Raw genomic sequence first — 13,027 nt, forward strand, 5'->3', positions numbered from 1 at the left:
CAGCTCATTGAAGAAAACAAAGATAAAAGTTCTGGAATGGCCTTTCCAAATCACCAGATCTCAATCCAATAGAAATGTTTTGGATTGATTTGAAAAAAAAAAAAAAAAAAAAACTGTAGCCAGGAATTGTGTATCCAATCTATCTCAGCTGATGGAAATATGCAAGACAGAATGGGACCAGATTTCACCAACAAGATGTAACATACTGGTTAAGAATGATCATAAATGTTTGAAATCTGTAATAAAAGCAAAAGGACATGTACAATACTAAAGCAGGGGCACTAATACTTTTGTTATGAACAAATACTTTAAAGTTAAATGTGTGTGTGTTTTTTTTATAAAGATTATTTGTTAAATTGCTAAAAATTGCGTATCTTGCGCTTTGTTTATTAAAGTTGTTACAGTTTACTAAATGGTTGTCCTTAATCTGTTACCTTGAATTTGGTATAATAAATGTAGGGTCCCAATACTTTTGTCTGCAACTGTATAGACAAGACATGAGGTTCAAGGGCCAAAGTAGGACAACATGGGGAAAAAAATTATCAATGAATGTTTAACTGAGGCAAAACAAAAGGCAGAATAGATAGATATACTCTGTTAAAGTAAAAAAAAAAAAAAAAAAAAAAAAAAAACTTGTAAACTCACCGAAACCAATCTACTTTCAGCATACAAGTCAGCTTATTTTTATTATCCCACAAAGTCATATTTTACATCTACTGTAAAGAAAGTAGCTTTGTGTGGGAGTGTAGAAAGTAGCTTTGTGTCATGATAGACATTTCATATGGAAGAATGCTGGCAGCAGAACTCTGGCTGAACAAACCCATTATTCTATAGGCCTATGTGTCCAGCTTGAGAAGCAGGATGAAGGACATATCTCCCCACTGAAAACAAATTATTTCACATAGCAGCTGGGAATGTTGCACAACAAGACTCAAAACTCCATGTTACTGATCTCATAATGATCACAAATGCTTTAAGCAAAAGTTTTGGATTCTGGAGTTTGCAGTTGAACATAACTACATTACTTTTTTTTTTTTTTTAATGGATTCTAATATCACCTGGATGTTTACAAAAAAATTGAACAACTCTAAACACTACTGGAAACTGTCTAAATTAACAGTGCATTTGATTTGTTTTTGTGAACCACTGCAATTACAATGTCCCAGAAGAATATGTAGGGCAGGGGTGTGTGGCGAAGTGCCCCGCCCCTTCGTTTATTATTCTATTTCTGTTGTTATTTATACATGTTTGTGTGAGGACAGACAAAACCCATTAGATAGCATTTGTTGTGTGAAATCCCCATTCATAAAAACCTTGTGCAGATGGTGACCATCTCCCGAGTTAATTAATTGATTAATTGTTGCTAAATCGGGTGACGGTCACCTGTATAAAAGCTTGCAGCTGTCTGCGCTCAAAAAAGAGAGTGTTCGGAGTAGAGAATGGAGGTAAAGAGAAATAACTGAAAATATAACAATTGCTAAGTGTGCTGGTTTATACACCAGCACAATACTTATTTTTGGCCAACATGCCTTTCATTTTGTGTCTTTTGTTTTATTTAACTCTTTTGTTTGATTATTTAATAAAATACTGAGCGCCGCAGCGTCTCAGCTTCGTCCCACTACTTCCTGAAGACTGTGTTTCTGGTCTGACATTACCCTTGGAGCCACCCTGTTCACAGGGTGTCAAACTCAGTTCCTGGAGGGCCACAGGGTCTTCTGGCTTTCATTCTATCTGAGCTCTCAATTACTTAATTGGTTTTACTATTTGATTAACTGGACACATTTAACACTTCTTTTCATGCCTCAAAATGTTTCATAGGTAGTGTACTGTGAATCAAGTGCATTTTTAAAACCATCAACTGTAAAAGACCTTGAAAAATATTAAATATGTCAAACTGAACAAATAGTTTAATGATGTTAATTGAGAGCTTTAGTTGGAATGAAAACCATAAGACTTTGCAGCCCTTGAGGACTGGAGTTTGACACCCCTGCTGTAGGGACTAATTCTGTAAAACACTTGAAGTACCTATAAAACATATTCAACCATATGTAAATGATACTGTATGATTAATAACAAGTTGTGATGCTTGCTGAACAGCTTTATCTGACATTTTTGTCCATTTTAAATGTAGGTTACTATACACTAATTAACCATTAACAAAAAAACACATTTGTAAACATGGACAAGTAAGTAAGCTGGTTGTTAACAGTTAAACTAAAAAAAAAGGTTCTCCTTAATATAAAGTGTGACCTTGGAATTGAATGTATTAATTTGGATTGTTTACTGTCATCCCCCCAGGGTTCTGCCCCTGGCTAAGTTTCTTACTAATAGTGAAAAAGTACACAACCTGCTCCTCCAAAATGTTTTGTTATTTTTTTACAAAACAATTTATATGTAGTTAACATTAATGAAAAGGTATTTTAGACTTTTCTAAGGTTCTTTCAATACTGCTAATTTCAAAACCAAGACTGCAAACCTGATGAAAAATTGGCAAAAACAAAATCGTTACCAGGTCATAATATGCATGGAAAAAGTATTCAAATACATCTTACTATGAACACTTTCAAGAAATACAATACAACTCTGTGTGGACAACTTGATTGAAAACACTTATAGGTTTTGTGAATAAAAGTATCATATTTACCCTGTAGACAATGTGACTAATTAAAGCCACAGCTACAATTAAACACATGGAAATAAGTACGTGTCCATGAACTGCGTCCTTGCACACTGGAGCTCATTAGCAGTCCTTTGCTTTGCACAACTTTGTAAACAAACTCTTTTTCATTTAAGTCACATTGCTGTGTACTCTTCCACAGAAACCCACAAAACCTACAACTAGCTGGCACGCTGAAATACCGTTATAGCAATCCTATCTGTTATGCTTCAGTGACTGTACTGAAGGCTGTTTTGAGCTTTCATCTTCTCTTTGTGTAAATGTGCTCTAAAATATTACACACAAATAGGATTTGTACTCAGACAAAAGCACACTTTTATATTTTTTACACATGGTAACCAAGACTATTAAAATGTACAGTATATATAGCTTGCAGAATAAAAACATGTTCATAGTATAATTTGCATAGTGAGGCTTGTGTAATGCCTATATACAAAACCGTGCAATTCCCAAAGCCACATTCTGTAAAAATTCTGCAGCCTATGTAAATCTATGCTATATAAAATCATGCCTGACGAAGACAGTTACCCGAAACCTTGAATCCGCTAAACTGCTCAATTATGGTATTTGTCCTGTTTATTGTTTAATACATGGCTTACAGTGGTTCATTAGATTGAGGCTTTATCTGGTGTTCTTACTGCTAGCAAGCTTTTGGTTGTCAGGCCATGTTATACAGTACCTTTGTCTGCTTGTTTCATTTTAAGCATTGCTAAATGATTCCAATCTGTTTCTCTCATCCTGCCTGCAGAGCAGGGAGCTACTATTAACTGTTACCTACCAGTTAGTGACGTTTGCAATGGTGATAGTATGCCTAATTAAAGAGTAACCTAGTACCTATCTATGACAGTTGTCGTAACTGAAGTATTTTTGTTGTCGTTTAGAATCAGTTTGTATATCATTTTCTGTGTCCGGTGATTTAAGTTTAAGCCCAATTATGCCCTTAAACATATTTAAGTTCCGCTGGCACATCATCAAGTAGCCATTAACCTGTCCCCCTGCAACTCTATTGGTAGTAAGAAATACTTCATTCAACAACTGTGGAACAAATGTAAGGGCAGAGTGTTGCAGTGGGGAAGGTTAATGGTTACATGTTGGTGTACTAGCTGCACTTGGAGAGAAGGCAAGTTTGAGCGAGGACACAGAGGTACTTTAAACTATTGAGTTTTAAAAATGTGTTCATGATTCTAATATCATGGAGCTTCAATACAATAAAAGCAGTAGCTCTGTTTAGTCTCATAATTACATCAGAGCTTTTTCTGGCCCACACAACTTGAAGACTGTTTGGAAATGATAACCCTGACTATGAACAGGTCTCTTCTCTGCCTTGGAAAGAATACTTTTTTCACCTGACCTTTTAGCACCATAACTCCACAGAGGAAACTATGCAACAGACTTCCAAATGGGAATTCAGGCACACTAAAACTGGATTACGGTCCTCAGCTTGCCAAACAAAAGTAAATGTCTAAGGTACCACCAGATTTTTAAGACCAGCCATCTTTAGTGGCTTACTGTAATTCACTGATAAATTTAAAATAATTTAAAATCCATTTTAACTCAAATGAAACACATACAAAAAAAACATCTACTCCAGTCTTTAATTTTTTTACCCTGTGGTCTAAATCCATGTTACTTTCAATATTTGTTCACTGTTCAATATTTAATATGTTTGTATGCTGCCTTTTTTTTTTTTTTTTTAATTTAGTCGTTGCCAATTTTTTTTTTTTATTTTCTCCCAATTTGAAATGGACAATTATTGTTTATTTATGCTTGGCTCACTGCTACCACCCCTGTGCTGACTCAGGAAGCGTGTGCCGTCAGCCAACTGCTTCTTTAGACACTGCGGATTCACCATGCAGCTGCCCAGGAACTATAGTGTAGCTCCTAGGCAGCTAACAGGCAAGCCCATAGGTGCCTGGCCAGACTACAGGGGTTGCTGGTGCGCGGTAAGCTGATGTAGACCTCCCTCTCCGGGTGATGCTTGGCCAATTCAGCACTGCCTCCTGGGAACTCCCATCCATGGTCGGCTGTGGAATAGCCCAGACTTGAACTGGTGACGTCCAGGCTATAGGGCGCATCCTGCACTCACGCAGAGCGCCTTTACTAGATGCGCCACTTGGGAGCCCCTGTATGCCTTCTTTATACACAGCAGCACAGCCCTCTCCTTGCTAAGTTGGTAGGCAACCAAAGAATCCACCAGGTTTAGTTGCAGTCTGCACCATCTTCCAGGTCTGCAGAATCTGAATCTGAATTAACCTGACTTGAGTAATTACACTGGCATGTTAGCCATTTATTTTAATTTATTATTTATTTATTTATTTATTTATTTTAAATCCAAGTTGTTTTGACACATGAGCTGTGGAACTCCCCGAATGGTCAATAACATTCAATGTAGCTAAGAAATCGATTTTCTTAAAAAAAAAAAAAAAAAAAAAAACTAATGTGACTCACAACTTAATATCAACAGGTAAGAATATTATTGTTAAAAAAGTGAATATTTTAATTGAATATGTTTAAAGCTATAGTCTAACTTCTTTTTTTTTTAAATGTTTCTTTGTCTCTTGTCGCGTCCTACAAGAAATCAAGTCTGATCAATCTGTGTCTGTCTAACATAATATCCATTGCCTACCAAAAATAGTGTCTCAAACATTTTCAACCAAGTACACAACATGAATAGCCAGGTTTCCAAATATTTTCAATTTATTGCATATACCACACCTATTTTACACTCATAAAATTAAATTAATATTATGCAAAATTTCTTCTAACATGCACCAGCATAAGGGTCCATTTTAATAATCGATCCATTGAGAACATTTTATTATTCTAAAGCACTGAGGAAACTATTATACTGTAACTGTTAAACCTTATTTTAAAAAAGCAAGAAGAATCATTTGATTTTTATATTTCTTACCACAGAACACACAAGCAAACAAACAAACTTTAGCAATGCCCAGGAACACATGTGTTACCGGGTAGCTAGCTACTTGAGGCGTAAGACTTCAAATAGGGCATCAGAGCCATTATTCAATTGATGATTATGCATGGCTATGAAAATGTCATGGATATAAATAATCAATTAATCAATAGTTGCTACAGATGCAGCAAATAATCAGACAATAATGCCCTCAAATCAGAGTTGTACTGTTAATATGCTATACTCCACATTCTCAAGACAGGAAGCCTGAAGAACACAACAACTGTGCATTACCTTTGCCATCTGCGCCTGCACTCCATTGGCTTTGAGAGACGTCACTGCTTTCTGTGCTGCTGCCGGGCTGTCGAAATCTACAAAGCCATAACCTGGAATAAAAAAGATAAAAAATGTGCATGAGAATTATTTTCATTGACAGAATATAATGAATTGATACCGTTTGAAACAGCATGATTTAAAAGGGAATAAACATACAAACTAAGCTAGTAAGTTTGATGATAAATTCAGTTCAGGTTTTCACTCTGCTTGTCATAAATTTGATTTGTATATTTTATTTAGCAACATGAGGACATATTTATTGATCTGAATCCACTATTAAGGGCTAGTATAGGGAACAGCACTACACTAGAGGAGAGGTATGCAATATACCTTAAACTACTGTAACCCATAGCAGTAGAAATTAAACAACTTAATTAAACATGAGTCAGAAACTACTGTATTCAACCAATAACATGAGTTATTGTTGTTCAGACAGAAACCCAGAAAGCCTACAAGAGCAAATGTGACTTTGTACTGCAGAAGCACAAGAACTTGCCTATTATATCTTCTACCTTGTCATACATTTCTGTAATTGCCCATACTCAAGTGTGATGTCATATTGCACTAGCTTCCAGAGCAATGCCTCAGCTTCTCTCATTTTGTTGGAAAGGGTTCTCTGGTTATCAATACATAAGACAGCTATAGAGCTTGTTATTGTTTCTGAAAAGCACAGAGCCCAACTTAATTTCTTAAAAGCAACCCTTTACAGGACTACTGATAAAGAGTAATTGGCAAAAAGTTGTGATGTAGCAAGAAGAAATATCGATGCTCCACACTTAATGAGAGGGTTTCTGTTATGTTTTTGCTCCATCTCTTCTTGTTTCTAGGGACTTTAGTCAATAAGCTACAGTGATATAACAGGACATAACACAACAATATCATGCGAGCTTCAGTTTCTTCGGAAGTAGCTGTGCTCAGAACAACACTATGCGCATTATATACAGATTAGGGACTCACATTGCAGACAACTGGAGGGAAACGCATACTTTAGGAACTTTTGGGTATCAATTTTAGCAGCCTCACTCAATCTCACTCATTTGGATGTGCTGACAAAGGGATTTGCTATTTCTTCTGCACTGTTTCAGTTTCAAATAGTACAAAGAGGGTCATATGTGGGCCATATACTGCACTAATAGATCACTTTAATAGTTCCCCCCTCTTTGTTACAGCCAGAAGAACTCGCTTTGAGAATATTGATATGCCCTGTGAGCCTAGTGAATTGCAAAACACTATATCATGTTTACTGCACTGTGTTTACTTTTCTTTCTAAACATCCTTAAATAAATGTTGTAATAACTGAAAACCTTCTGTGTACATCCAAAGAAAAAGAAAGCATTGTCAGCTATTGGCTTCTGGAGGACAAGGATCAGCTCTGCAGATGTCCAGCTGAGCTCACATTGCACAAAAAAAGAAATCTTGAAAAAATGGCAGCGGGTACTTACAAGGATATTCTATACAACCAAGATACTCAACTCCGCCTTTACTTCTGTCACATGGTGCGCAAGGGATCATGGGGTATAAAGAGTGGCCCAGGGCTATTTTTTTTTTAATTGTGTGTCTAAACTTAAAGCCCCTTTCACACTACCATTCCTGCCTGGGTCACGACCCGGGTTCTGGCTACCTGGATTGCAATCCTGGGTCAGCAGCAACCCACCTCTGGATGTCGGTTGACACTCTGACCCAGGTCGAGCAGGACAAAGTAAAAAACAGCCACGCCTGCGTGAAGGTTTCACTATCATGAGGAACATTTCTTTTTATTCTTTTTAGCCATATTTCTTTTGATTGAGACCCACCATGAGCCACAATGCAGCAAGGATGAAGAATTTGCTGGAAAGAAAATTTGTATAAATGTTATGAAAATAAATATACATTTTTAATGTGCACATTCAGATATAATTTATCAATCTAGTTACAAGATTTAACTAAATCTGGAGTTTGCATGCAAATGAGCTCCGCCCGCTTTGTGCTTTTCACGCGATTTGATTTGAAAAATGCAAATTTCAGCATTACAAGAGCCAATCTCATTACAAGCATTACAAGTTAAGTCTGGGAAAAAGTTAAAATATTAACACTTTTAAAAAAAAAAAAAAAAAATTATACACATGGCACCCCATACTCACAGAGCAAAATATTCAAACAAAAACAAATCAAACACTAAACAACGTGATCAGGCTGGGCTGTAGCCTTCACTGATCGTACTTTTTGTATCTTTATTTTTACCCTCTTCTCTTTCTTGTTTACTCCTCCGAACACCCACACGGAGCGCCGAAAGCTGCAGACTTTTATGCATGTGACCATCTCCCGATTAGCAACAATTAATTAACTCAGGAGATGCTCACCTTCTGCACAAGGTTTTTTTTAATGTGGATGGGGCTTCCCATCCACTCTGCCAAACAAAACCTACAGCTTCTCGTCGTCATATATACAAATAAACAATAACAAAACACTGAAGGACGGAACCTTGCTCATCCTATATAATACATAAATCATAAAACACAAAATAACACAAATGAGACACAGGGGCGAAGGAGGAGACCCTGTTTTAAAAATAAACAAAATACATTTAAAGCAGGGCTTTGCCCCACCCCCTTTTCATGTACAGGGCTCCTCACCGTGTCACACAAGTTTACTGTATCATAGTTGCAAATATTTCCAAACTGTCAAATTACATGTATATTAAACATTAGTTGGCATTTTGAAAATGTGCAATTGCATCGTATTACGTGTAATTGTCTTTCAATATAATTTCATATTACTGGAAAAAAGGTGTGATTAATCAATTATTCACTCATAATTGGTTGTTTAATCAATCACTAGAAAATGTCAAGATTAAAACCCTAGTTTACATATATCTTATATAAAATACTAATAACTGTGCATTTCAGGTTCCACTGAAAATTCAGAAAACACTTGTTCCCTGAAATAGACTGTAGCCATTACTGCATGGGTATTTACCTCCTAAAGACCCTGAATCCTGAATATTGTATAGCAATGCTGCTAAGCAAGGCAGTGATGCAATCATGGCCTGCCCCTGAGGGCACAAAAGGACTGCGCTCACAGATCTCAGCATCATTTTTCCTTCAAGCCCGCGGCAATCATTGACACAGCAACCTTGAAGTTTACCAGAAGGAAGCTGTAACAGCAGTATTTCATATTAGATTTTCGAAATGTCACATTTGTCATTTTTTTATGTTAAGTACATGGGAAAATGATACAAAGCGGTGGTGTGTAATTCAACATGTTAACGTAACGTTATTCAGAAAGGTTACATTTCTATTTCAGGGAACCAGGATTATGATAATAAGCTAACGTTCCTTTTCAAGAATGAAAAGTAACCAGTACCATATTGGTGAGTGTACCAAAGCTGTCACAAGGGCAAAACTGCAGAATGACTGGAATGCTTGGTAAAGCCCAGAGGCTGCCCTGTGGTTTACCAAGCCTCCAATATCACAGACTGTTTGACAATTTTAATATTTGTAATACACATTTAATAATCATTTCATTGACTAACTATTTCTTTCTGATAACTGAATTAGTTCAATACATGTAATGGTTGCTAGGAATGGGAGAAAGTGCTATGCAATAGAAGTCGTATTTCCATTCTTGTGTGTGTCCTTGTGTGTGTGGGCATCACGGTTTGTGTGTGTGTCTCTGTCTGTGGTCACATGTGTTTGTTAAGTTCTTTGTTAAGGGCTTGTCAAGGAATATATGGCCTGGAGTGAAGGTTGAAGACTTTATGTATCCTTACAATGTGAAATGCAGGACAGCTGGAAAATGCAGGAGAGTAGTGGACATCCCTAAATAGCTAAGTATATTTACTTGCTGTTACTCTGTATCAGGGCTAATCCATAAACTCTAGTAGTAGTGAATTTCTCTGTATAGTTTTGCCTGTATGTTAATAAAACCGGATTACTGTGATTTTAAATAGTTTGTTGTGTTTGGTAATCTGTACTCTCGGGTCTCAATAGATAAGAAAATATTTGGCCTTGTTTTTTTACAAGGGAATGTTGAGATCGTCTTCGACAAAAAGGCAGGATTGGTATGGAGCATAACCTTTGTCCTGGTCTCTGTAAAAATGAACTCACTCACCTGTTTTGAGGATAGCAAGCAAGAAAGCCGCTTTAAAAGATCAAGATGTCAGCTCAGCTGAATGCAAGGGCTCAAACGGAAGCTTAATGAATGCACTAAGCACCACTTCCAACAATGAACAATGTCCTTCATCTGTGGCCGAAGCCGCAGAGTCTCTTTCAAAAATTGTCCCGCCAGGCAGAAACACGTCTGAAAGACACTCCACTTGTACCAGTATTGGGAATGTGTGGCCGCTGCTCTGGCATTTTGTAGGGTGTCTATATATATATATATATATATATATATATATATATATATATATACACACACACACATAAATACAAAATAAAAACACAAAATAAACTGCACAGGAACGGAGGGGTACTATAATAAATAAACAACCACGTACAGGGCTTCTCGCCCTGTTACACCTCCACTCTGAGCTGCTGGGGACTCCCCTTGAGATAAGGTCCGCCTTCCAGTTTGTCATCCCAGGCAGATGTACTGCCCGCAGTGAGAGGACATTCTCGCGCGCCCAGATCAAAAGCTTGTGAGTGACATGGTAGAGCCTGCCTTTGAGTCTTAGTGGGGCCAAGATTGCTTCCATGCACTTCGAGATGGCACAGGGAGCTAGTGGGAGACCAAATGGCAAGGCACGGAACTCATACACTATTCGTGGAAAAGGGAACCGCAGGTACTTCCTGTGCACTGGTTTTATGGGGATGTAGAAATAGGCATCTTTGAGGTCCACCATGGTGAACCAGTCGCCTAGCCTGATTGACTGCAACAGCTGCTGCATTATCAAAATTTTGAACCTCCTTTGGCTCAGATACAGGTGGACTTGTCTGAGGTTGAGATCAGTCTGAGGCTACCATCGCACTTGGGGTCTAGGAAGTACCTGGAATAGAACCCTTCTTCCAACTGGAGGTGGTCTATAATGTGAATAGCCCATTTTTGCAGCAGAGCTGCTGCCTCCTGAGACACCATCGCGGTGTCCTGTAGGTCCGTGACTGATGTTAGTCGAAAGTAGTAAGCACTCAGCTGTCCGTGGTGCACTGACACCAATACTCTAGATGGCTCTCTGAAAAGAAGCCCTGGGCCTGTGGCAGCAAACCCCTATGGCTGCTGCCTGGCTTGTGGCTTGGCCTGCCTGAGCAGGGTTGCGGAACATATTAAAGCTGCAGCGAGCAGCCACGGGCCAGTTCAGAACACCACCTCTGGCAGACGGTCTTTGAGACTGTTGGGCCTAGGGCACCAGTTTGTTGCTGGTTTACGTACTGGAGGTGGTCACTTGGGAAGAAGGCGAGCCAGCTCTTTAGTTGATTCTCACTAAGGAGATGCAGCATCTCAATTACCAAGGGACCAAACGTATGCACTGGAGTAAAATCGGGGCATCCAACAGTGATGCTTTGTCCCCGTCAGGCATGCGTGCCTGGGAAAGCCAAAGCTGCCTAGGTGCAGCTACCAGCACAGCCATATTTCTACCTACAGCCTGTCCATTGAGCTTGGACACATGGAGCAGGTTTTTGTTAACCAGGGGCAGCTCATCTGGCTGTTGTGGTGAGGGCCTGTGGTTCTCAAAGAGGGACCATAGAAAATGTGACTGGTAGGCTACCAAGATAATGTTGTATTTCCTTAGCCATGCAGTGAACGCACTGGCTCAATAGGTTCTCTTGTTAGGACAGGCAGCGTCCTTGGACAGGAGCACTAAATTAGGTGCTTGGACCAAGGCAGCAATAGAAGCCTTAACCAGCGGAAAATGGACCAAGCCCAGATTCTACAGATCATGCACCATATATAAGGTGTCATTTGACCGGGAAACAGGAGCTGTTGGTCAGGTAGTTCCAGGAAACTGGATCTCAAAGAGAAAATCCAGTTGAACTGGGGTGGATATGGGAGAGGCAATAGGTTCGTTGTCAAAAATCGACTGCCTTGTTTCCCCTGCTGTAGGCCTGTGTGCTTGCAAGATTGCAGTGGCCCTCTTGATTAGCGATATAGGCTGTGCCAACAGAGACAGTATAACCACAGGTGATGTGCTGTCGTACTACTATGTCCTCAAATGGTAGCCACATGGCGGCTTGAGGAGGATGAGGAAGACCATGAGGACGGTTTCCTGCCTGGGCTACTTTCCCGGGTGTTTCGTCCTCTCTACCTTGGTACAGAGCTATGGGGTGAGGATGCAGCCACCTCTCTAAAAGGGTAACGGAGAAGAATGTTGATCAGGAGTAAGGGATACAGAGTACTCCTTCGAGCTGCGGGATAGCCGTTACTCAAACGTGCACATGCAAAAAGGGTTACAAAGGGGCTGCGATTAACCAGTGCCTCCTTGGCGTGTTCAGGGATATAACCCAAGCAGTGCAGTCAATTAGCTCTAATTTACAATATATATATATATATATATATATATATATATATATATATATATATATATATATATATATATATTGTGATGATGTGTATGTACCAAACGTCAATTTGGAGGCTTTTGGACCCTGGGGATAGCCACACACATTGTATGATGAGTTAAGGTAACAATTGCTTAATTGTATAGTTAAGGTAACAAATGCTTAATTGTGTATTTAATGGGCAAATGCTGATCAGATGTGAGTGATCAAGTTGGGGTTAAAAAGGTTTTCAGTTGGTGTGTTCAGGGGAGAGGGTTGAAACGGAGAGCGAGGAAAGAAACTGATTGGTGGAAAGGTACAAGTTCTGACAAAAGTGCTTGAATGTGATTTGGTTTAGGTGATTTATGGAATTGATTTAAACAGGGGAACAGGCTTACCCTGCCCTGCATTAGATAGAAGTACTGTTAACCAGTTTAATTAGCGCCTAAAGAAGGGCTAGGTTTTGTTTTATGTTTTTGTTTGTTTATAACTTCTGTTTGCTAATAAACGTACGCCACGGCGTTTACAGAGCACTTCCATTGCGTCGTGTAATAATTAAAGAAACAGACACCTGTTTGAAAGAACAACGCGGACTCCGGCTGAAAAGGTCAGAGTACATCACAATATATATATACTGCAACACCTATA

The 13,027-nt window shown here is 38.8% G+C and overlaps 1 protein-coding gene across 6 annotated transcripts in view; it reads right to left on the reverse strand.

Annotated features, from left to right (window-relative positions):
• The window catches only part of LOC121314718 (RNA-binding motif, single-stranded-interacting protein 3), a 397,361-nt gene that overhangs the window by 129,905 nt on the left and 254,429 nt on the right, over positions 1 to 13,027 (reverse strand). For all 6 annotated transcript variants that reach the window (XM_041248292.1, XM_041248290.1, XM_041248289.1 and 3 more), the window contains one exon: positions 5,886 to 5,977. In XM_041248292.1, the coding sequence (XP_041104226.1) occupies positions 5,886 to 5,977 (92 nt within the window). The remainder of the gene's footprint in view (positions 1 to 5,885; positions 5,978 to 13,027) is intronic.

Source organism: Polyodon spathula, chromosome 4 (assembly GCF_017654505.1).
Source record: "Polyodon spathula isolate WHYD16114869_AA chromosome 4, ASM1765450v1, whole genome shotgun sequence".
In the NCBI taxonomy this organism is placed as follows: domain Eukaryota; kingdom Metazoa; phylum Chordata; class Actinopteri; order Acipenseriformes; family Polyodontidae; genus Polyodon; species Polyodon spathula.